Genomic DNA, 24,155 nt, shown 5'->3' with positions numbered 1-24,155 from the left:
CTATACAATTGGTTTGTTACTTATCTTAAATCACACTCAAGTATAAAATGATTTTGCAGAATGAATAAATGCTGTCAAAAAGGGTTTCGGTGACACAATTAGAGCATGGAAGGAGTTCTGAGGAGCAGGTAAAGTTCTGGTTTTTGATATGGGGTTAGTTATGTGAAATAGTTGAGTATGTGAAAATTCATTGTACTGAATACTTACAATGTAATCTTTCCTGTATATTTTATACTTTTAACTATAAAACAATTTTTAAAAAGATTTTCATTTATTTATTTGACAGAGAGAGATCACAAGTAGGCAGAAAGGCAAGCTGAGAGAGAGAGGAGGAAGCAGGCTCCCTGCTGAGCAGAGAGCCCGATGTGGGGACTCGATCCCAGGACCCTGAGATCATGACCTGAGCTGAAGGCAGAGGCTTAACCCACTGAGACACCCAGGTGCCCCTAAAAACAATTTTTTTAAAAAAAGATTTTATTTACTTGAGAGAGTGTGAGAGAGAGAATGAGAGAGTGAGAGCACAGCAAGGGGAGAAAGAGAGGAAGAAGCAGACTCCCCACTGAGCTGGGAGCCTGATGCAGGGCTTGATTCCAGGACCCTGGGATCATGACCTGAGCCCAAGATAGACAGACACTTAACCAACTGAGCCACCCAGGCACGTCTATAAAACATTTCTTTTAAAAGTTTTACTATATTGTATATGCCAGAAAATGATTTTTTAAAATGCATGAATTTCACAGTGTCATTATATTTTTCTATGAGAAAATATCCACAATTAAAATGTTTAACAATGTTAACATTTAACACTATTAGTCCAAAATTGAACTTTTGTTTATTCATTCTTTTTTTTTTTTTCCCAATAAACAGTAAACATCTACTGGGTATTAGATACTTTAGATACTATGTTTAATGCTGGGACTCCAGAGATGAAAGACCTAGTTCCTCACACCAAAGTGCTTACTATTTATCAAAGTTGGGCGCACAGATGTTTGGAGAACGAAACACGACAGCTTACAGAGAAAATCTGAAATTTCACAATAGACATTATCATCTTCGACAAAGATCAATTTTATTTCAGGGCAAATAAAATTAAAATGTTTTTATATTAGGTCAACTATACCCTTTCTATGGACTCAAATATAAGTTTTATGTATTTAAGGCTAAAATACTAGATGTGATATTGATGCAAAGTATCAGGCAGGTTGTACGTAAGCCCTATACAACTTCCTCTGCCGCTGGATGTGTACAAGTTTGAGAAGCAGTGCAAACGTACTGCAGTAAGAACACTAACAAAAGTATACACAGGACATGGCAGGAACATTTACAGAAGAAAGCTACCTGACCCGTCCCCTTTCCCTTCATATTTAAAGGGCAAGCATGTGGATCTAAGTTTTCAGAGGATAAAGCTGCTTTGTTTTTAGCTTACAAAATGTTTATTCACTCTGCAGCATTTTTTTTTTTAAAGATTTTATTTATTTTATTTGAGAGATGGAGAGAGACCACAAGTAGGCAGAGAGGCAGGCAGAGGGAGAGGAAGAAGCAGGCTCCCTGCTGAGCAGAGAGCCCGATGTGGGCTTGATCCCAGGACCCTGTGATCATGACCCGAGTGGAAGGCAGCCGCTCAACCGACTGAGCCACCCAGGTGCCCCCACTCTGTAGCACTTTAAAGAAATTAAGAAATATCCATTTACATGGCTATTACTTAACACTGTACTGAGGGTGGTGGAGGAACGCAAGTGAAGAAGATAAAGAAACCAGAAACACAGAACCTGTGAAACTGCATCAAATATTACTGATCTCATTTTACATCCAGAAAATCAAATGAACAGAATTTGTATAAAAATACAATAATTTATAGAAGTAGCATTGTCAAAATGAATACACAGAAACCATTGGAGGGGGTGCCTGGGTAGCTCAGTGGGTTAAGTGGCTGACTTCCAATTCTGGCTCAGGTTATGACCTCACAGTCCTGGGACCGAGCCCCTTGTGGGGCACTGCGCTCAGCGGGAGTCTGCTTGCGGATTCTCCCTCTGCCTCTGCCTCATCCTCCGCCTGCACACTTTCTCTTCAAAATAAATAAAATAAAATGGGAAACATGTCGGAAGTTTACGGTGCACATGAGTAAATGCTGTGAGAAGAGATGAGGGAAACAGGTAAAGGAGAGACTGCTAAGGGTCCTGGTTAAGGTCTTGATTTTACCTTAAAGTCAGCCAAGATTTTAATGAGAGGTGTAGCTCACAGATTTGAGTTTCAGAGAAGCCGCTCCCCTAGCGGTGTCGACGGCGGCCTGGAAGGATGCGGGAAGGCAGAGCTGCGGAGCAAGGAAGGTTCTAACACAAAAGCTGGGGAGAAAACGAGGAAGGGGTGAGCCAGAGCGGTCCGCCGCTGCTGTGCGGAGAAGAGGGATTTAGCTTTGGGGGACGTTCTAGGGGTAGAATGTATCAAGGAGGAAGTGTGGAGAGTGACTTCTATGTTTCTAGTTTCCGTGGGCAGACAGATGGCGACACAAAGCACCTGGTGGGGAACACAGCGGCAGCAGGGCACTGAAGAAACTGTGCAAAAATGACTCCCGTTACAATAATAACCATATAAATTGATTTGCAAACCAAAGTTCTTTCCAGAACATCTACATCTTCATTATAGCTCTTCAAGAATGTGGATTTCCATATGAGGAAATTTTAATGAATTTTACAGAGAAATGAGGCTCATTTAGTTAACAGAGATGACAAGTGAACCCCAAATCACAAAGCTAAGAGTGACACTGGGTCACACCATTCTGCAAACCCATCATCTGACCAAGACCCCATTTTGTCTCTTTAGTGCAATGGCTAATATTCCTAGAGAGAAATCCTGAAATGTTTTATGAATAGTCGAAGAAAAGTTAAGTTATATTTAACATATGTTAATATTATTATACTGTGCCCAATTTTTGGCAAGGTGGGAATAATTTGTATGCACAAGCAGTCGCTTTTTAGAACTTCTTGGTTATCTGACAGATCAAAAATTTATCCTATGTGAGAAACAAAAGTGGTCATATAGAATTTTTCCCAAGATACCTAAGGACATTAGTATGAGATTAAAAATGACTAACAGAAAGGTACAGAGAGGAAAGCTTACTCTGTGCTCAGAATGTCTGAAGACCAGTAATTCCTAAATAAATCTATTTTGGATTTTTTTCTGTAATATTTCTTAGAGTACCAAATTGGGTGTAAAATGAGTTATCCTTGATAGTGAAAGAAATTATTGATAGCACCGAAAAGATCCTGTAATACGACATCATTTAGGGGCACCTAGGCGGTTCAGTCGGTTAAGCATCTGCCTTTGGCTCAGGTCATGGTCCCAGGGTCCTAGGATTGAGTCCTGCATTGGGCTCCTTGCTCAGTGGGGAGTCTGCTTCTCCCTCAGCCTCCCACTCCCCCGGCTGGTACTCTAACAGATAAAATCTTTAAAAACAACCAAAAATGAACAAACAAACAAACAAACCCCCAAACCCCCACCATTTAACTAGTCTGATGACAATTATTTGTACAAGAGGATCATGAACTTTTTATTCAGTCCTCGTTTAAAAATAATCAAGAGGTGGGGAGCCTGGCTCAGCTGGTAGAGCACGTGACCGCTGATCTCAGGGCTGTGTGCTTGAGTCCCATGTTGGATGTAGAGATCACTAAAAAATGAATTGTGTATTTATTTGATAGAGAGACACATAGCAAGAAGGAACACAAGCAGGGTGGGGGGTGGGAGAGGGAAAAGCAGGTTATCTTACTATCTATTCTCCTTAATGTCATTCCAAACATCATACACACTTCTACTTAGAGTACCAAAGAGGAAATTCACTTCAATAAAATCTTCTCTGGGTCGAAATCTTAAAGAAGTTGAGAAAATTGTATTTATTTATTTATTTTTAGAAGTTGAGAAAATTTAACAACAAATTTACTTCACTGCTGCCTTTCCTTGGATAGCATAATCAAAGCTGTACTTCGCTAAAATCAAGCTTTATCATCAGAAGATTGTATCTACCCACTAATCTTAATGTGCTTGATATTAGTCACCTATTTGCACTAATTATATGCCACCAGGCAAAGAGTCTTACTTCTTTGGGGCCTCAATTTCCTCATCTGTCAAGTAAGAAGGTTAAGCTTATTTAGTAATTCTTTTATCTGACGGAAACAACACACACAATATCAATCACAATGACTCACTGCAGCACCAGTGGGGGCGGGGCACATATTATTATCCCTGGAATGGAGAGAAACAACACTGTTTAGAAAACTCCACAGATGACTCTGATACCAGATGAACTAGACCTTTACCACCAAACATGCAGCCCTGGCCTCAGCACGGGCGTCGTCTGGATGCTTTTGAAAATGGGAAACCTTGGGCTCCAATGGTACCACTGAACCATTGTGCAGAACCTCAAGTTCCCCACTTTAACCAGACCCCAGGGTTTCTGTACGTGCACTCGAAGTTTGAGAAGCACCGACCTACATGACCCTTTTAGATCCAGCATATCATAATTCGACAATTTCAGACAGCTTCCTCAAGGGCAACCAATACATATATATATTAGTGGAAAGCCCCAGGAAGAAGTAGTAATAAAGATTAGAACAGAAATAAAGAGCACATTAAAGTACTGAGAAAAATCAATAAAACTCAAAGTTGGTTCTTTCTTTTTTTTTTTTTTTTTAAAGATTTTTTTTTTTTAATTTATTTGACAGAACACAAGTAGGCAGAGAGGCAGGCAGAGAGAGAGGAGGAAGCAGGCTCCCTGCTGAGCAGAGAGCCCGATGCGGGACTCGATCCCAGGACCCTGAGATCATGACCTGAGCCGAAGGCAGCGGCCTAACCCACTGAGCCACCCAGGCGCCCTGGTTCTTTCAAAAGATTAACATTGCCAAACATTTAGTTTGAGTGACCAATAGAAAAAGAGAGAAGACTCAAATAGCTAAAATCAGGAGTGAAGAGAAGACATAATTACCTACTTTACGGAAACATAGAGGATTATAAGGGAATATAATTAATTGGCAATTATGTGCCTAGATATGAGACAACCTAAATAAAATGGACAATTTCTAAGAAATATACAAATTACCAAAAGTAACTTGAGAAACAGAAAATCTGTAACAAGTAAAGATACTGAAATTGTGGAGCACCTGGGTGGCTCAGTGGGTTAAGCCTCTGCCTTGGACTCAGGTCATGGTCTCAGGGTCCTGGGAATGAGCCCCACATCGGGCTCTCTGCTCAGCGGGGAGTCTGCTTCCCCCCACCTCTCTCTGCCTGCCTCTCTGCCTACTTGTGATCTCTGTCAAATAAATAAATAAATTTTTAAAAAAGATTTTGTAATTTAAAAAATACTCCCAAAGTAAAAGCCAGGACCAGATGGGTTCACTACTGAAATGTACATTTAAAACATTAAAAAATACAATCAAAGCAACCCTTCCCAAACAATTCCAAAAAATATAAGAGGGAATATTTCCCAACATTTTCTATGAGACCAATATTTCCTTGAGACCAAAATCAGACAAAGATAGAAAAAAATTATAAATACCTCTTATGAATATAGATGCAAACCCCTCAATAAAGGATACTTGCAAACCAAATCTAACAACATATAAAAAGGATTATAGAATGTGACTAAATGGTTTTTTGGATGACAGCACAGGTACAAGCAAAAGAAAAAAATTAACCGGATTAAAAAAATGAAAAAAAAATTAAAACAAACTAAACTGGATTTTATCAAAATTAAATAATACTTGTGCTTCAAAGGACATGATTAAGAAAATGAAAAGACAGCCCGTGGAATGGGAGAATAAAAAATCTACGTATCATATCCAGTATCTGGAATATACAAAGGATTCTTACAATTCAATAAAAGAAAAGTAACCCAGTAAAAAAGAATGGACAAAGGATTTGAATAGACATTTCTTCAGAAAAGATACACAGATGGCTAATAAGTACATGAAATAAATTAGGGAAATGCAAATGAGATACCACTGCACATTCACAAATATGGATATACTTTTAAAAATTTTTTAAAAAGGAAAATAGTAAGTGTGGACAAGACTATGGAGAACCCATCTGCACTGTTGGCAGGAATGTAAAATGGTGCAACAGCTTTGGAAAACTCAAAAGGTTAAACCATGGTCCCCAGCATGACCTAGCAATTCCGCTCTTAGGTCTATACCCCCAAGAAGTGAAAACACATGTCCACATAAAATTTGTACATGAATGTTCCTAACAACTTTACTCATAATAGCCTAAAAGTGGAAATGGCCCAAATGTCCATCAACTGATGAACTGATAAATAAAATGTGATTTGTACAATGAAATATTGCTCAGCAATAAAGAGGAATGAAGTACTGATGCACACCCTATTACGAATGAACCTTGAAAACCTTATGCTGAGTGAAAGAAGCCAGGCACAAAAGGCCTCAAATTTAATGACTGTTTAAACGAAATATCCAGAACAGGCAAATCTCCAAAAACAGAAAGTAGATTAGTAGTTAGCAGAACCTGGGGAGAAGGGGGCACAGGGAGTCAATGCTACTGGTACAGGGTTTCTTTATAGAGTGATCAAAGTATTCCGGGATTAGGTAGTGGTGATGCATGCAGAGCTCTGTAAACAAACTAACGACCACTGAACCACTGAACGGTACAGTTTAAAGTGGTGACTCTTGACAGTAAGTGAACTCTATCTCAGTAAAGCTGTTCTTTACAAAAACTAGAGGGGAGGAGGGAGCATATGGGTTTAGTAAGTGGCGGGAGTCAAACTGTGATGAGCACTGGGTGTTGTACGTGATGAGTCACTGAATTCTTCACCTGAAACTACTATTACACTCTACATTAACTAACTGCAATTTAAATAAAAAGTTAGAAATAAAATGAAATAAGGAGGATAACAGCAGTGTAAAAAATTAATAAAAATTAAAAAATAAAAAAACCCTAGAGACTTAAGAGACATAATAATGTTTATCTTGTGTGGATCCGGATTCAAATAAACCAAATGAAGAGAGTCATATTTGAGAGAAGCAGCCTTAGAAGATAGGCTAAGTAAATATTAGGTAATATTAAGAAAATATTGTTAATTTTGTTAGGTGTGTACTTAAGTATTTGCAAGTGGAAAGGCATAGCATTTGGAGTTTCCTTTAAAATAACAGATCTCTGGGGCACCTGGGTGACTCAGTTGGTTAAGAGACTGTCTTTGGCTCAGGTCATGCTCCCAGGGTCCTGGAATGGAGCCCTACATCTGGCTCCTGGCTCAGCAGAGAGCCTGCTTCTCCCTCTGCCTGCTACTCGACCTGCTTGTGCTCTCTCTAATAAATAAATAAATCCTAAAAAAAATAATAGCAGACCTTCTTCAAGATACGATGGGGTTACATACCAATAAACCCACTGTTAAGGTGAAAAGATTATGTTAAGAATGCATTTAATACATCTAACCCATCCAACATTATGTCTGGCTTAGCCTACCTTAAAGGTGCTCAGAACATTCACATTAGCTTAAGGTTGGGCAAAATCATCTAACAAAAAGCCTATTTTATAATAAAGTGTTGAATATCCCATGTAATTTACTAAATCGTGTACTGAAAGTAAAAAAACAGAATGGTTGTATAGAACAGAACTTTTTTTTAAGTGTCTCAGCTGTTGACCCTTGTGACTGCCTGGCCTGACTGGAAGCTACATTTCTCTGCTATTGTCCTGCATCACGGGAAACTACTCCACATTTTGGGAAAAGATGAAAATTCAAGATTTGAAGAGTGATGCCTACTGAATGTATATCACTTTCACACCATCATCAAATCAAAAAGTCGTAAGTTGGGGATTCTAAGTACTCCAGAAACAAAAATGTGGAAATAAACGAAGTGAGGTCAACAAATATTGACAATTATTGAAGCCGGGTGATGGAAACTCTAGAGTTCATTATTCTCCTTACTTACTCGAAAAATTCCGTAATTCTAAATAAAAAAGAGGTTCTATTTTTCCTTGCTTCAGATCAAAGTTCAACTGCCACCTCCTTATTGTTCTCTCATCTCTGCACATAAAAAATCCTTTTTGATTGGCATTAGCACTGAAAAGAATGAGCTTATTTAGCAATTTAATGTTTCCAAACCATTGTTACTATCACTATTATTATCACACTCATTCTTAGGCACTGTAAAATAATTTTATATATATATCTCATCACACACATATATATATATCATACACACATATATATATACACATATATGTATCATCATATATATATATGTATACCATCATATATATACACATATATGTATCATCATATATATATATATACCATCATCACATTATATAAATATATATTGGTTTCTATCCCTGATTCCTAACAAAGAGCTCCTAAACCTCCTGAAATTTTCTAAGTGATAAGAGCCATGGAAGCACATTTTGTTATAATATTTAATTTTTGTCTTTGGCGCCTGAAATAGATCCAGAGTTAAAGGTAAAATGAGCACCTTTTGGAAAACCCTTAAGGATGGGGGCTGGTTGGGGCACCTGGGTGGCTCAGTGGGTTAAGCCTCTGTCGTCAGCTCTGGTCATGATCTCAGGGTCCTAGGATAGAGCCCCACATCGGGCTCTCTGCTCAGCCAGGAGCCTTCTTCCTCCTCTCTCTCTCTGCCTGCCTCTCTGCCTCCTTGTGATCTCTGTCTGTCAAATAAATAAAATCTTAAAAAAAAAAAAAAAAAAAAGGATGGGGGCTGGTTAACCAGGAGAAACCACCATGCGATGAGAGAGTTAGACTATTCGGCTATCCCCCACCCCCCAACTCCGAGGAGGAGAGGAGGGGCTGAAAACTGAGTTCAATCATCACTGACTAATGATTTACTCAATCATACCTATGTAATGTAACTTCCATAAAAATCCTAACCAGAAGGTTCAGAGAGCCTCTGCGCTGGTGAACCACTGAGGCGCTAGGAGGGTGAAGCACCCAGGGAGGGTAGGGAAGCTCTGTGCTCCTTCCCACGGACTTTGCCCTGTGCGTCCCTTCCCTGAACCACATTCTTTTATAGCACCCCATAATCTAGCAAGTAAACCCTTCCTGAGGCCTCTGAGTCATTCTGGCAAATTACCAAACCTTATGAGGGGGGGTCACAAGAATCTGATCTCTGTCTGGTTGGTCAGAAGGAGAGGTGACAAGCTAGCCCTGCAACTGGCATCTGAAATGAGGGGGTACCTTGGAGGAGTGAGCCCTTAATCTGTGCACAGAGTCCGCATTAACTCCAGGTAGATAGCGTCAGAATTGAATAGACGTTGGAGAACTGGTTGGTGTGGGAAAACCCCCCACATAACTGGTGTCAGACATGTGGTGAGCAGTAGAGGAAAAGACTGTTTTTCTTTTAGGCACCCATTTCTCTAATCATTAAGAAGTCCAGTTATAATGCATTTCAAGAGTTCCCTATGAAAATACGCTGGTTTCTTCCTTATTGGGTTCCCATATCATAATATAATCAATTTGTTTGGTTTCCAAATTCAACACCACAGAAGAACTCTGAGAGTTCTGGGAATGTTTAGAAGTAGGACAATAGTGGTCTTCGTTTTGACGCAGCATAAGAAATTGAGGAGATAAATGCAAATCCATGAGTTCCTTGCTTTGTTCAACTTATTCCACAGAAAGAATTCAAATGTTGGAGGCACCACTGTGACCCACAAGAGCGAGAGCTCTGGTCTACAAGACTGAGATTTGTTTCTCTCATTCCCTGACACTGGAGAAGTTTCCCATATCTTTACATTTTACCATAAAATGTTAGGAAAGAAAATCCTCTTTGGGACTCCTGTGCTACTACAAATCTTACTGGGTTGTATCAAGACTGCAAGCCCCTGACCACTCTTTAACCTGGATTTGTCAGGGCTGTTTAGGCAGCTGTATAAGTCATGAGAGGTAAGGCTTTCTCACCGCTTCCTGTAAAAGCAATGGATTCTCCAAACTCAGTACTCCTCAGAAGCAACACAAACCCACTGAATGCAGAACATCTTGCTGAGCCAGACGAGGTCTCCTCCCAGGTGGGGCTCTTATGCAAGACACAAATGTGCCTAGACACAAGCTCAGGCTGCTTGCGATGTCATGAATAACAAAGTCCTTCGTCTCTGACTAGGAGTTTTTTGTCTTTTGCCAGTATCCAAGAAACAATATCAGCATCATTTTTTAGCTTATAAGTAGGATAAACCCCGGACCTGAGCAAAAAAAAAAGATGCTTGATAAAGCATATTTTACAGTGGGTTTTGAGTCAAGTAAGTTTGAACTTTGCTGTAGTGGTTAAGGGCACAAGCTCCGGGGGAAGCTTGCAGAGTTTCAACTCTACTTGCACTCTTTCCTGTGGGACTCTGGGAAAGTTTCTTATCTCTTTGCTTTTACCTTGCACTTTTATTTTGAGATAACTGTAGATTTGCATGCGGTTGTAAGAAATAATAGAAATTTCATGTACCCTTTGAGTAATCTCAAACCTTAGCTTAACACTTGGAATACTGTACACCTGTGCTCCAAATGACACACGACCATATCCTGTAGGATGTGAGGACGACCCTCACTGTGAAATCACAGAAACACAGAAACACAGAAGGACGGATTCCAAAAGGAGGGAATGGGTGTGGGACGCCTGGGTGGCTCAGTTGGTTAAGCAGCTGCCTTCGGCTCAGGTCATGATCCCAGCGTCCTGGGATCGAGTCCCACATCGGGCTCCTTGCTCCGCAGGGAGCCTGCTTCTCCCTCTGACTCTGCCTGCCACTCTGTCTGCCTGTGCTCGCTCTCACTCACTCTCTCTCTGATAAATAAATAAATAAAATCTTAAAAAAAAAAAAAAAGGAGAGAATGGGTGTGCGAAGTCAGGTGAAAGGAATAGGAACAGAATGGGGAGGTCTTCCTGGGAAGAAGTGGAAAGCACAGAAGGTCTCTAAACTAGACTTGAACCCAGCAATGGAAGCACGGTAGGATTTGAGCAGAGAAGAAGTATGATAAAAAATCGAAGATGATGAGTCTGAGAGGATAATGCCAAGGGAATTTGGGGGCGGAGGACCCGAACGGCCTGCCATGAAGAACTAAACCCAGTCAGAAAACAGAAGAGTCACAAATAATCCAAGATTTTTGCCCTGTGAAACTGGAAGTGAAAATGAAAAAACCGAGTAACTGTTTTGGGGGTAAGGGGTCAAATCAACTTGGTTTTGAATACGGTAGAGGACACTTACATGGAAGCATTCTCAACATATTTTTCATCACATAGTTGTAAATGCAAATTAAAGTTGGAGGCTGGATAATCACTAGCATAGGGATAATAGTGACAATTATTAGAAGGTTTCACCAGAGGAGATAGGTTTAAAGAGAAAAGAGAAGGATGCAGGATTAGTGGCCCAATTTAGAGGATGCCAATAATTGTACGCAGGAAACAGAATCTGAAATAGAGTCATTTCAGGAAAAGCCCTTTTTCTTCTATCTGCATGGCTAGAACATTTTTCAAACTAAAGGTCACACCCCTCAGTGAAGTATACAATCGATTTACTATGTCCCTTATAGTGAGGTCATGTATTGTTTTACAAAATGTATGTTCTGGATATATACAAATAAATGATGTATGCACTGAGTTTTGATAAAGCATATTTTACAGTGGGTCTTGAGTCAAGTAAGTTTGAACTTTGGTGTAGTGGTTAAGGGCACAAGCTCTGGGGGAAGCCTGCAGAGTTTCAACTCTACTTGCACTCTTTCCTGTGGGACTCTGGGAAAGCTTCTTATCTCTTTGCTTTTACCTTGCACTTTTATTTTGAGATAACTGTAGGTTCGCATGCGGTTGTAAGAAATAATAGAAATTTCACGTACCCTTAACCTAGTTCCCCCAAAGGGTAACATCGTGCAAAACTAGACTACATCACCAAAACCAGGATACTGACACTGAATTACAGTCAAGACACAATGTTGCCATCAGCCAAACCCTCTTCCCCCTCTCAACCCTTGGCAACTACTATTTTCCATTTATATATATGTTTTATCACTTTAAGGTTAAATTAATGTAATCACACAGTACGTAACTTTTTAAAATTGGCTTTTCCCCTCCCACTCGGCATAACTGCTTAGAGATTCCTCCAGGTTGCTGTGTGTATCTATGGGTTATTACTCTCTGTTTCCGAGCAGTATTCCACTGGGAACCTTAACTCTGCAGGCCTCAGGTTCCTCATCTATGAAATGTAATAGGGTTTTGAAGACTAAACAAATGTGTGTATGTCAAGTGTTTAGAAATGTGGTTCTCCATAAACAAGTGTAGGAACGTTATTTAAAATAAACCTTTACTGAATGACTATGTGACACAGCGCTAGATGCTAAGAATATCTCTTAGATGTGTTCCTTCCATTTTTAAAGATGGTAGATGTTAAGTCTTAACCCAAAAGAAAATATGTGAAGGAACCAGTAAGCAATCTTGGTCAAATAATACTTCATACAGGTATATTATTTCCTTAATTCAAGTAACATCCCAAAATGCTTAGAGAGATGGGTAGTAATCTGGGTAACCGTAAGTTCAGAGTCCATATAAGAGGCTAGTAATGAGTATAGAAAGGAATTTAATATTTATTGAGAAACTAAAGATAGTATACTATGTGCTTTTATTATTTTATTTAATTTTCATAATTTTCTAGTGAGTTTCCAAATTTTAGACACAAATCAGTAATAGTATGTAATGAGATGAGATGCCAGATAATGCCATCAGTGTTGAAAGCATGCTACCTTTCCACCCGAAGGCAACACTTCATATTCAATCAAACAAGAGTTACAGACACATTGAATGTAACACCAACCACCACTGTAAGAAATCAGTTCACCAGAAAAAACTTCAATCTCGACAAAATTTAAACAAAACAAAACCCCAAAGCTAACAGTTCTAATTTATAACCCCCTAGAGTTTGTTACTTTAAAAAGCAAATTCTCAGGAGGCTGGAAACCAGTGTTAACACTTCATCTACTAAAAAGGCAACTGTTAGGACAAATCCATGGTAACAGATGAGAAACAGAATTGAAACGGCTCAGCAGTGAAGGTCTCCTGAAAAGATCTGAGCCCACATCCATCGTCCACTTTCTCAGTGTCTAGAACCGGAATCAACCGCAGACCCCGAGCTGCTAAGTATGTCACGCATGGGCAACGCTCCGTACCTCATGTTTATTCTTGTTACAAGTATGCATTTATAAAAACTCTTAAGTTAAACAGTACAGTAAAACTAGCATTTCACATAACTGAAATGAGGCAAGAGAAATAGAAAATGGGAATAAAAAAAGGATGAAATGACTCAAAAAAGTTAATGAGTAAAGTCATTTCCCTCCCCCATTCTAATTTTTTCTTAGAACTACATTCTAGAAAGACATTTTTTCTGAAAATACATTCTTGACCAACATTACCATACACTATGTGACTGGTGATCCACTGAGGTCATCAAAATATTGAGACAGTTCACAACTTCAGGTTTTTAATGTGTTATACGGTTACAATTCATCTTATTTCCCTTTCAGATTTTACCTACAATAATCACTCACAAAAATTCCCTCAAAAACACAATGAAAAAGAGGAGGCTGCCTCCCGCAGTAGGCCTGATTCTTGAAGTGGCACTTTGTATTAAAGAAATGGAATTTTGCCAGGTTGAGTCCTAGGGAAGAAGTCTTCAAGAATGGCACAGATTAGTTGGCTTTTATGAAGCACTTTTCTTTAGGGCCGAGCCTATTAAAGGAATCAAAACCTAACACTTGTGTGGTGCCTGGTAAATCATCAGAACAGCCGCTACCCTAACACTAAACGCTACTCAGCGAATGAATCAACACCCGCCTCTTTGTTTTCCTTCGTCTATGATCTGTCAATCAACTATGTAATACTCATTTTTTTCACTGAATTACACACAACTAGTTACAATAAAAGCAGAATCAAAGTTGGAATAAAGACACAGTTTCACTATAGGAAATGAGATGAAACTTAGAATAATTTACTTATTCGAAGTACAATGATGAAGAAGATACTACTGGGCATGGGTAGTCTTGTCTGGTATGACCAAAGGGACTGAGCATAGTACCACCCCAGGTCTCACAGGGACACTGAGAAGTTTAAGACATAGAAAGATTTTATACTCGAACTAGGGACGATAAACACACAAGAACAAGTAAAATGGTTCAAGCTCCAAGTCCTGCAGGCTTGGGGAATGGAGAACTGAATGTGGGCCACAGCTGTCACGGAGCACTTCCTTCGAGATGCTCCCATCTGGACTGACAGGTGTGTTGGGCGGGGGGGGGGGGGGGGGGGGGGGGGGGGAGGGGGGCGTTAAATGCTCCCGGTGGAACACTGCAGGAGGCAAGGCAGGAGAGGAGGCTGATGCCCTCACGCACAGGCAGTGAAAGGGCCACTCGGTCTGCCCGCAGGCCAGGGGATGTCTATGTGCTGAAGCTGGGGGACCTTCAGGGCCCAGGCAAAGTGGGAGAACATAAAATGATACAGTAAAGTGGAGCCAAACTTCAATTTTTCTATTTTTATTATAAATTATGTTAACTACCTCAAGCTCCCTAAAGTTAGGTGCCGATTACAGAATAAACAACTCTTGGTGTGGGGAGCCTTCATATATTGGAACATAGGTGCTTCTCTTGGAAGTAATTCCACCAGAAAGTGATGCTATTACAGGACCAAGCTGAAAGTGCTGAATGCTACGGAAATCTGCAAATCTGAACAACATTCCAGACTGGATACTTCAGATTCTTGGGTTCTGTCTTGTTTCTGATACTGTGGAACTCACAGGAATATATACTTTCATGAATGATAAAAGGATTTACATCTTCCCAACAAATAAATGAAAAAACAAAAAGCCATAGAAAAATTTGATATAACTTGAAATAAAGTCCCCTTAAAACATGATATCAACAAACATCTTAAAGGGACAGCATAAACATGTACTTATGACATTGTGCTTGGAACCACAAGGAGAAAGATTTAAAATGTAAGACTCTGAAAACCCTAACCCTGTTCAAATGAGGCACCTGTTTGGAAAAATCTGGCAAATATTTCTTACTATTCCAGTTATTGCCATGAGAAACAAAACCTAAAGCAGACAGTCTGGTTTATGGAAAACAATCAAAAGGTGGTTAGAAATTAAAAAAAGAAAAGAAAAGAAAGAAAGGAAAAAGAGGAAAGAAAAAAGCTGAAAGATGTTGGTGTGGCACGCACCTTCTGTATCATCGCGCATTTGCTCCACCAAATCTGTCAAATCCTCCCAAGAGTCTTTGCAAACGGCAAAAAGAAAGGAAAAGAAAGATAAAATGTCATGCAAGCCAAGAAAGAAAAGTGCTATTAAAAACAAGGTTTCAAAAGGGATAACTGAAAGGGAGATTTCCTAGAATGCTTTCAGCTTAACCCAGAGATTAACAGTGAAAGGGGCTGGGAACATCGGAGGCGGAGGACATTAAGCAGAGATATCAACTAAGACTATTAAATCTGCTTCAAAGCTAAAATAATTTCAAAATTTCTAGTAAGAGATAACAAAGATGCGCATCCCACAAAAAAGTAAAAAAGATTTTTTTCCCACTGAAAATCAAGACTAGTCTGTTGGTATCTTTTAAGTGCACACAAGATTGATTTCATTCAACGTTTGTTTTGACCACTTCAGTGAAGCTGGAAAATAAGGGAATGCTTTTTAGACTAGGCCAAATGTCATGATACAAACTAGTGACTCTTCTTAAAATAAGCAAAGAAAAATCTAAATACCTTCCCCAAAGCCCTCCATCCCCCCAATTCTTCCCCAGATCAAAAATAAAGGAGACAATGCTACTTTGAAGACAAATCACTTATAAAAGTACTCTCTCCTTTTACTACAAATTCAATGTTCTTGTAAATAGAATATTCCACATGAGGCAGAAGGACAGAAAAGAACACGAAGATTACAATATAATAGTACTCTGTGTCTTAAAGCTGTAGGATGATTGTTTGAAAATAAATTTTGGAAACCTATGGAAATTTTTTGAAAAGTATACCAGCTTCTCCTGCAGTTATTCTGAAGCTATTATATTGTACACTATTGCAATATTTATATGCAAACACAAAATCATGTGAATTTCATATGTATAAATATGCAGCAAATAAAGAGAAATTGTCAGAAGGTGAAGCATAATGAAAATGAGAAAATGGGCAAAGGATACTTTGTCCACAATAAACCTTCCTTCCTGAAAAATATACCACAGAAACCACCATAGGGTCTGAGGCAATAACACAGAATCACGATCTTAGAAAAGAATTTATCATTTCTCACCAGTTTATTATCACTGTAATTTAATTGGTTAATTTTTAGTTAATAATAAATAACTAATAAAGGGAGAAAGAAAGAATAATGTCTATAATAGCCTCAAATAAATTTAGGTCATGTTTTAGCACCAAATGAGTCTAGGCAAATTTACGAAAAATGCTTGGTTTTCAGAGCTTTTTTGGATTCTGCAATTGTGGATATATATGTAATAAAGATAGTGTTTCATATGGAAAAAGCACAGTATCAGCATTAGTTACTATTATTTTTAGAGTAAATTAATGTTAAAATATCATTTTCAAGTAGAATCTCCTGCTATAGATTTATACTACCTAGGATTACAGAATTACAAGAATATAATCTTAACTATCACATGAGTTTACTCCAAAGACTTGCTATATTTGGGCGCCTGGGTAGCTCAGTGGGTTGAAGCCTCTGCCTTCAGCTCAGGTCGCTCAGGTCATGATCCCAGCGCCTTGGGATCGAGCCACTCAGCCGGGAGCCTGCTTCCTCCGGCCCCGCACCTGCCTGCCTCTCTGCCTACTTGTGATCTCTGTCAAATAAATAAATAAAATCTTTAAAGAAAAAAAAAAAAAAAAAAAGACTTGCTATGTTGACCTTGTGAAAGTCAGTAAGGTGAATATTCCTATTTTATCCTACATTTTCTTTACCTATAAACTCTATTTGTCACCTAATAAAAGTCTACCTAGTTACCAAAGCAAAATACAGAGGTCCTCCAAGACCTGTGCACAGAAGAACTCTGGAAAAGAAATCTCCAGTTAGGGAGGGGTGCTGAGTACAAGGGGTCTCTCTGACTTTCCCCTTGCCGTGTCCCAACGACAGCAGTTTCCCAGTCTGTTCCAATCAGATATATATTTTTTTATGCTTTAAAAACAAAATTTAAAAATTACGAGTGTCAGAGATGGAATCAATTTAAAAGAGCTCTCCTCCCCCCGAAAGATTAAAAAAGGTGTTTTTTTCTCCTTCCAAAGTTGTTCTCTACTTACCATGACATGCTCAGCATTTCATTACAATAAACAATGGATACTGTGATGTTCTTTTATAATCTTCTCAAAGAAGGATTTATAAAATATTAAAAAAAATTATGCCCTTTGGAATATGGTCAAGTTATTAAAACAATGAAAGTATCTAAATACATGAGTTGAAGATGGTAGTACCATAGGCAATTCTTATCTTTCCCCCAGAACATTGCATTTTTCTTAGGGATAATACTTGGTTGCTTTCGAGCATGTTTTGCCTGATCTAAAAATCTATAATAACTTTGTATCATACAATACCTATTCATGAATTTCAGAGAACAATGATCTACAGAAGAGAGGCCTGCATTACAATTTTTCTATGGATGGTGCATAATTCAGAGCTGTAGCAATCAGACCCATATCAAATACATACTGTAAATGTGAAATAGTAAAGGGACCTTCTAAAGTTACTCTAGCTAAACAGCCTCAGTTCCCACTCAAAGCACTAACTGACAAGGAAAGGAGCTGCAGAGCTTGGAAATGCCAAGTGGACTGTCACTGTGTGTAGTGCCCTGAGTCTGGTGACAAAACATCAGGACCACCCCTCCACTCTAGATGCTTGGATTAAATGGTTAGAAATGCTGTACCTACCACACTCATGAAATGCACATGAACAAAGTCATTTTTCAAAGTCAAGAGATAAGAGACAAGGCTGGAACTACACGAGAGCCCTGCATTGGGAAGCACAGCTTATTTGAGGCTCAGTGAACTATCTTCTGGGCTATATGGTTCTGTTTCAGGTCTAAGAATGACTAAGTCAGCAGACTGATTAGGTAGTACTGTCAAATATTTGCTTGGTGGCAATGGCAGTGTGGTCTGGTAGAAGGGGCCCTGGCTCTGATATGGATAAAGATTTGGCGCCGCTGTTCTCACAGGCCTTGGGCCCTGTGTAATTCCATCTTTTCTTTCTGGATGAGAGAATGATCTGAACCTCCTTCTCTCTCTCTCTCTCTTTTTTTTAAGATTCTATTTTTATTTATTTGACAGATCACAAGTAGGCAGAGAGGCAGGCATAGGGTGGGTGGGAAACAGGCTCCCTGCTGAGTGGAGAGCCCTATGTGGGGCTCGATCCCAGGGCCCTGGGATCATGACCTGAGCCGAAGGCAGAGGCTTTAACCCACTGAGCCACCCAGGTGCCCCAACCTCCTTTTCTCTTAAGAGATGCTTGAATGAGGGGTGCCTGGGTGGCTCAGTTGTTAAGCGTCTGCCTTCTGCTCAGGTCATGATCCATGGGTCTTGGGATGGAGCCCAACATCGGGCTCCCTGCTCAGCGGGAAGCTTGCTTCTCCCTCTCCCTCTCCCACTGCTTGTGTTCCCTCTCTCGCTGCATCTCTCTCTGTCAAATAATACATAAAATCTTAAAAAAAAGCAAGCAAGCAAGCAAGCAAGCAAAGCAAAGCAAAGCAAAGCAAAGCTTGAAAGAGCTCGAAGTGCTTCTCCATGATTTCCATGTCCAGGGCTGTGAGAGCTCTCTTTTTAATACATGGTTTTTTTTTTTTTTTTTTTTTTTCAGGAATGTCGTTACTATAGACAACCCAATTACAGTCAAGTTTAGAGACAAATGCAACCAAGCTGCACCGTCTCCTTGAGGCTGGGTGGCTCTGATTTACAAAGTATATTACAGTTTCTTGGGGGAAAATCTTCCTGAAGCCCCAACCACTGATCATAAATAACTCTTTAAAGGACTTTTGTGAAAATAAAAGCTAGCTAAAGGGGGCACCTGGGTGGCTCAGTGGGTTAAGCCGCTGCCTTAGGCTCGGGTCATGATCTCGGGGTCCTGGGATCGAGTCCCGCATCGGGCTCTCTGCTCAGCAGGGAGCCTGCTTCCTCCTCTCTCTCTCTGCCTGCCTCTCAGCCTACTTGTGATCTTGTCTGTCAAATAAATAAATAAAAAATCTTTAAAAAAAAGAAAATATAGTTAAAAAAAAAATCACACTCCTTAGGTATTGTGTCGACTTTGCCTTTACAAGAAACCAACATGTGCCCTGTATTCTCATTTGGCTAACAAGCTGGACTCTTCTAAGTATATCTGCCATAATTAAGAAAGCAAATAGAGTGGGATTTAAAAAAAAAAGACCCTAAAATAAGTACTAAACGTGGTGGAAAAAACAAGTCAACGTAAGCAGACCAAACGACAGGTTTAACAGAGGAGCTGCTGTTAAACTAATAGCACACAATTAGCTTGGTAATACAAATATTAGCACAGGAACTGCCAAAGTAGTTTTTTTTAAAATGCTAAGAGGTTTTGTTCTAATAAACTAGTAATTTAGGTCAAGATCTATCTTTTCTCCACAGTAGAGTAAAAACAAAAACATCACCGAAGAAACACAAATGATCCTGAAAAAAGTAACACGAAGCAACTGTGATCCTGTGATTTAAACGAGAAATCTCTGTTTGGTCTTCCTCCCCAGTCCCTGGCACAGGGCTCCTGACCCTTGCGAGTTCCTAAGTAATAACAGCACTCGGAGCACTTCTGTTCTCATGAGGCGACTTGGGGTGGGCTCCGGGATGGGGGCTGGAGCCCAGAAAGACCAAGCCACGATAATAAGCTTGGACTTTTCCGTCCTGCTTCCCACTTCTTTAGAGAGAAGGGCTGGAGACGGAGTCTACCGATCATGCTATCTGGGGAAGCGCCACAAAATCCCCGTAGTATGGGTTTAAAAGCTTTCCAGATGGTGAACACATGTCCATACCAGGAGGGTGACACACCCCAAATCCACCGGGAAGAAGCTCTTGCATTTGGGACCCTCCCAGACCTCTCCCTATGTATCTCTTCATCTGACTGTTCATCTGTATCCTGTTATCATATCCTTTACTAAAGGGCAAACCTGCATGTTTCCCTGAGTTCTGTGAACTGTTCTAGCAAATAACTGAATCTAAAGAAGTCATGGGAGTCTCTGATTTGTCACCCAGCTGGACAGAAGTTGTGGGTAACCTGGGGATCTACTACTTGTGATTAGTATCTGGAGTGGGGGGCAGTTTTGCAGGATTGAGCCCTTAACCTGTGGGATCTGACACTGTCTCCAGGTGGACAGAGTCAGAACTGAGTTAAACTACAGGACACCCAGCTGGTGTCACAGAATTGCTTGGTGTTAGCACCTCCTCCCAACCCCCAACACATACACACACACATATTTGGTGACCAGAAGTGTTAGAAGTAAAGTATTCTCTGTGAAAGGAGAAAGACACAAGAAAAATACAGGCTTTCTTAGTACAGTTACCAATGCTTGAGCCATTTATTACTTAGTAAAGGATTTTACTAAGGCAATTTGTACAGAAGTCACAAACAGAAAATATCCCTAGACACACTGCCCTTGAGGAAAACTAAGTAACTGTGACGTTAGATAAAGAGGGATTGGTACTGGAGAAATAAGATATAATAGATTCCTAAGTCGGGTGAGCAGCTATGGGACACTGGAAGGTTGGGGAGGATATGGGCTGATAGGGACCGAGGGGATGAGGAAAAGGGGAACCCCCACATCAGTAGCCCCTCTGCTGCCTTCCCTGAATAGCAAGAAATAAACATGAGGAGTCTGATATCCTCAACTGGGAAGCTTGCTGCCCACAGGACTAGACATTAGGGAATTCTCAGATGAAACGCAGGACACATCCTAGGGCACCTGGGTGCTCAGTGGGTTAAGCCTCTGCCTTCAGCTCAGGTCATGGTCTCAGGGTCCTGGGATCAAGCCCCGCATTGGGCTCTCTGCTTGGCAGGGAGCCTGCTCCCCCCAACCCCCCCTCCCCCCCGCCCAGCTCTGCCTGCCTCTCTGCCTACTTGTGACCTTGTGACCTAAATAAAATCTTAAAAAAAAAAATGCAAACACATGCTAAGTTTTATAGCTCTAGAAGAAAGAAGAAATCCCAGCAGCCTTTCACCCCAGAAAACAGACTCCAGCAATCACAGAAAATCGTGAAATTTCTCATTATACTTTTAACAGTAAAATTCATTCTCTTCTGCTTACGATATTGTCATTAGCTTAAAGAAAGAAAAAAGATAAAATACAATCATGCAGTTTATAGCTGCTGAATCAATTGTCCTTAAAAAAAAAAACAAACCCACACACAACTGTTTCCTTTGGAAAGTTCAGATTTTAGTACTGTGAGAAACCACAACCAACTGCAGAAGGGAAAGGCAAAAACGAGTTGCAAAGTAGCTAATATGTAAGTTCAAGATACCATGCTACTAAAGACTTTTTTTTAATGTTTATGGCAGCTTGGGGAAATGTGTCTAAAAAACAAAAATATCTTACTATTTGACTCAAAAACTCCCTATCTCAAAAGGAAAATTAGTAAAGTGCTCAAATTATAATCATAATGATGTACCTTAACCGTCAGTGATGGCCAAATTTAGAAACAACCTAAAGTTGTAACAAGGAAGTCAAAGAAATCATGGCATATCCAAAAAATGGAAGACATTAAATGAGGTGATACAGATTTCTATTTATTGATGTGGAAAGATACTATGGAGGAAAAAAGGCAGGTCACACAACACAGGAATGATACTATTTTACATGTAAAATCTGTGTGAGCTTGTAAGTGAACTCTGTACGTATTAATGAAAAAAGAGAATCTGATTACTAAATCTTATCTGTGGTTATCCATAGGTGCTAGAACTTTAGGTGAATTTTACTATTTTGTGTTTTATACTCTTCTGTATTCTATAACTCTTACAGTGTGAATATATCATTTATATAACTAGAAAAATAGAGTTAGTTTTCATAAAATACATATGTACATAACAATAACATATACACACTTTCTTAAAAACCCTCCATTATTTTCAGCACACTGACATATACATTTTATTTGGGAATAGTTAATTATAATGAAAAATAAGTACTTAGGGGCCAATTTGTCAACAAATCTCTTTCTATGTCCCTCTACACAGTGCTTTCAAGCTCATCAAATCTTTCTGTTTGTTCTCCAGCAAAGTTCAAATGTGAAAAACTCTAAGGAACAGGTTTTCATATTACTCCTCTGTACTCAAAAGTATTTCAGGAGCACGTGGGTGGCTCAGTTGATTAATATCCGCCTTCGGCTGGGGTCATGATCTCAGGGTCCAGGGATGGAGCCCCGCATCCAGCTCCCTGCTGAGTCTGCATCTCCCTCTCTCCCTCTGCCCCTCCCCTGCCTTCCTGCTGTCGATCTTGCTTTCTGTTGGGGGGAAAAAAAAAAGTACTTCATAGCAGTCATAGTGGACTGGTGGGGGGCTGGGGGAGCCATAATGGAAAACTGTGCCTTATTATACTTTCTATTTTTCTCCCCAAATGGAGGCACTGCCAAAAAAACCAAAATACAGCACACCCGAAGAGCAGAGAACATTGTGGGTCTCTCAGATGACAGCCCTTGCCCTTCCCAGCCAAGCCTCACAGGTCCCCGTGTCTGGAATCCGACCAGCCGGATTGTAATCGAGCTCCCTCACTGAGCACTTACCTATCTGGCACAGATTCACATCTGGAAAATGATAATACGTCAGCGGTTAGAGTATGAGGAAATGACCTGGCATGGAAGCTGACAGCCCAAAAAAGAGTTAATGTAAACTCCATTAAGAAAGGCACAAATTAAAGGTAAAAGAAAAAGCTCTGTTCTGAGAAAGGTCCGGAAAGGCTCGCCAACAGGGAGGAAGAGGGTGAGTCACTGTGATCAAGGACAGCGCACGGAAGCGGACCCCAGCGCAGGGCAGGAAGGAGCTGGGAGGAACTGGAATGAGAAGGAAAAGCTGATTTTTTTTTTTTTTTTTTTTTTTAGATTTTATTGATTTATTTGACAGAGATCACAAGCAGTCAGAGAGGCAGGCAAAGAGAGAGGAAGAAGCAGGCTCCCTGCTGAGCAGAGAGCCCGATGCAGGGCTCGATCCCAGGACCCTGAGATCATGACCCGAGCTGAAGGCAACAGCTTTAACCCACTGAGCCACCCAGACGCCCCAGGAAAAGCTGATTTTACGGAGAGCACGATGGTCAGTTCTGAGGCTTCACACAGCTCTGCTGAGATTTCTCTCCCAGAGAAGACTTCATAAAAGTTGGGCAAAACTTACCTTGAAAGGATGACTAGCCAAGCTATTCCACAGCAGAGAAACAAGGAGGGATGAACTTTGTCCAAAGAACTTTGCCCAGTAAAGCTTCTGCGACGGTACTGAAAGCTACCACGTCCGCACTTGGAGAAGTTCACACAGACCGCCTGGTGCACTTGCGGTCACAAGCTGGAGACCCTGACGGCAGAGATCTGAGGCCATCCAGGCTGCTGGCAGCAAACGTTCCCATAATCTCACCGAGGGCAGATTACGAAAGTTGTGCCATATCAAAAGCAAACAGCAAGAGCGGGATTCTACGAAAACCAGAATCCTCTCAATTTGGTTTTTCTTTTCTGAACCCTTCTGAAAAGAATAAATCAAATACTGTACTGAATGCACTCGAGTCTAGACCCTGTGGTCACCCTTGGGCACGGCACGGAGCTTTCAGAAACCGAGCTCTGAAAACAAAGCACGCCAGTGAATAAACACAGGCCTATGACGTGGAAAAACTCAAACACATGCACATGCAAAAATGACACTGACGATAGAATTCAAAGCACTAGCCCTGCGTTCAGGCAACTGCTCCTTTTTGTGGATATGTGAAGCTGTTATGGAAAGTACTCCTAAGTACGGGGCAGAGTTTTCAAAAAGCTTACTTTCTGCTTTAAAAAAAAAATAGCATTTTTCCCTATTATAATAATATATCCTCTTTAGAATATTTGGAAGACATAAAGAAGTTTAAAGGATATCCTAACAATCACCTGTCATTCCACTATCCAGAGGGAATAACTTTTAACATTTTTGGTACATTTTGTTTTACTTGTGGTGAGTAAAACAAACTGTGA

At 40.2% G+C, this 24,155-nt stretch overlaps 1 protein-coding gene across 10 annotated transcripts in view; it reads right to left on the bottom strand.

Moving 5' to 3' along the window:
* RUFY3 (RUN and FYVE domain containing 3) overlaps positions 1-24,155 on the bottom strand; it is an 81,500-nt gene that overhangs the window by 33,869 nt on the left and 23,476 nt on the right. For 2 of the 10 annotated variants that reach the window (XM_059384975.1, XM_059385028.1), the window contains exon 2: positions 15,192-15,245. The exons of the other annotated variants lie outside the window; for them this stretch is intronic. In XM_059384975.1, the coding sequence (XP_059240958.1) occupies positions 15,192-15,245 (54 nt within the window). The remainder of the gene's footprint in view (positions 1-15,191; positions 15,246-24,155) is intronic. 10 annotated transcript variants of the gene reach the window in all.

This window comes from Mustela nigripes, chromosome 1, assembly GCF_022355385.1.
Source record: "Mustela nigripes isolate SB6536 chromosome 1, MUSNIG.SB6536, whole genome shotgun sequence".
Taxonomy (NCBI): Eukaryota; Metazoa; Chordata; class Mammalia; order Carnivora; family Mustelidae; genus Mustela; species Mustela nigripes.
Note: the sequence above shows the minus strand (reverse complement) of the source record. Positions and strands in the feature narration are given on the sequence as shown.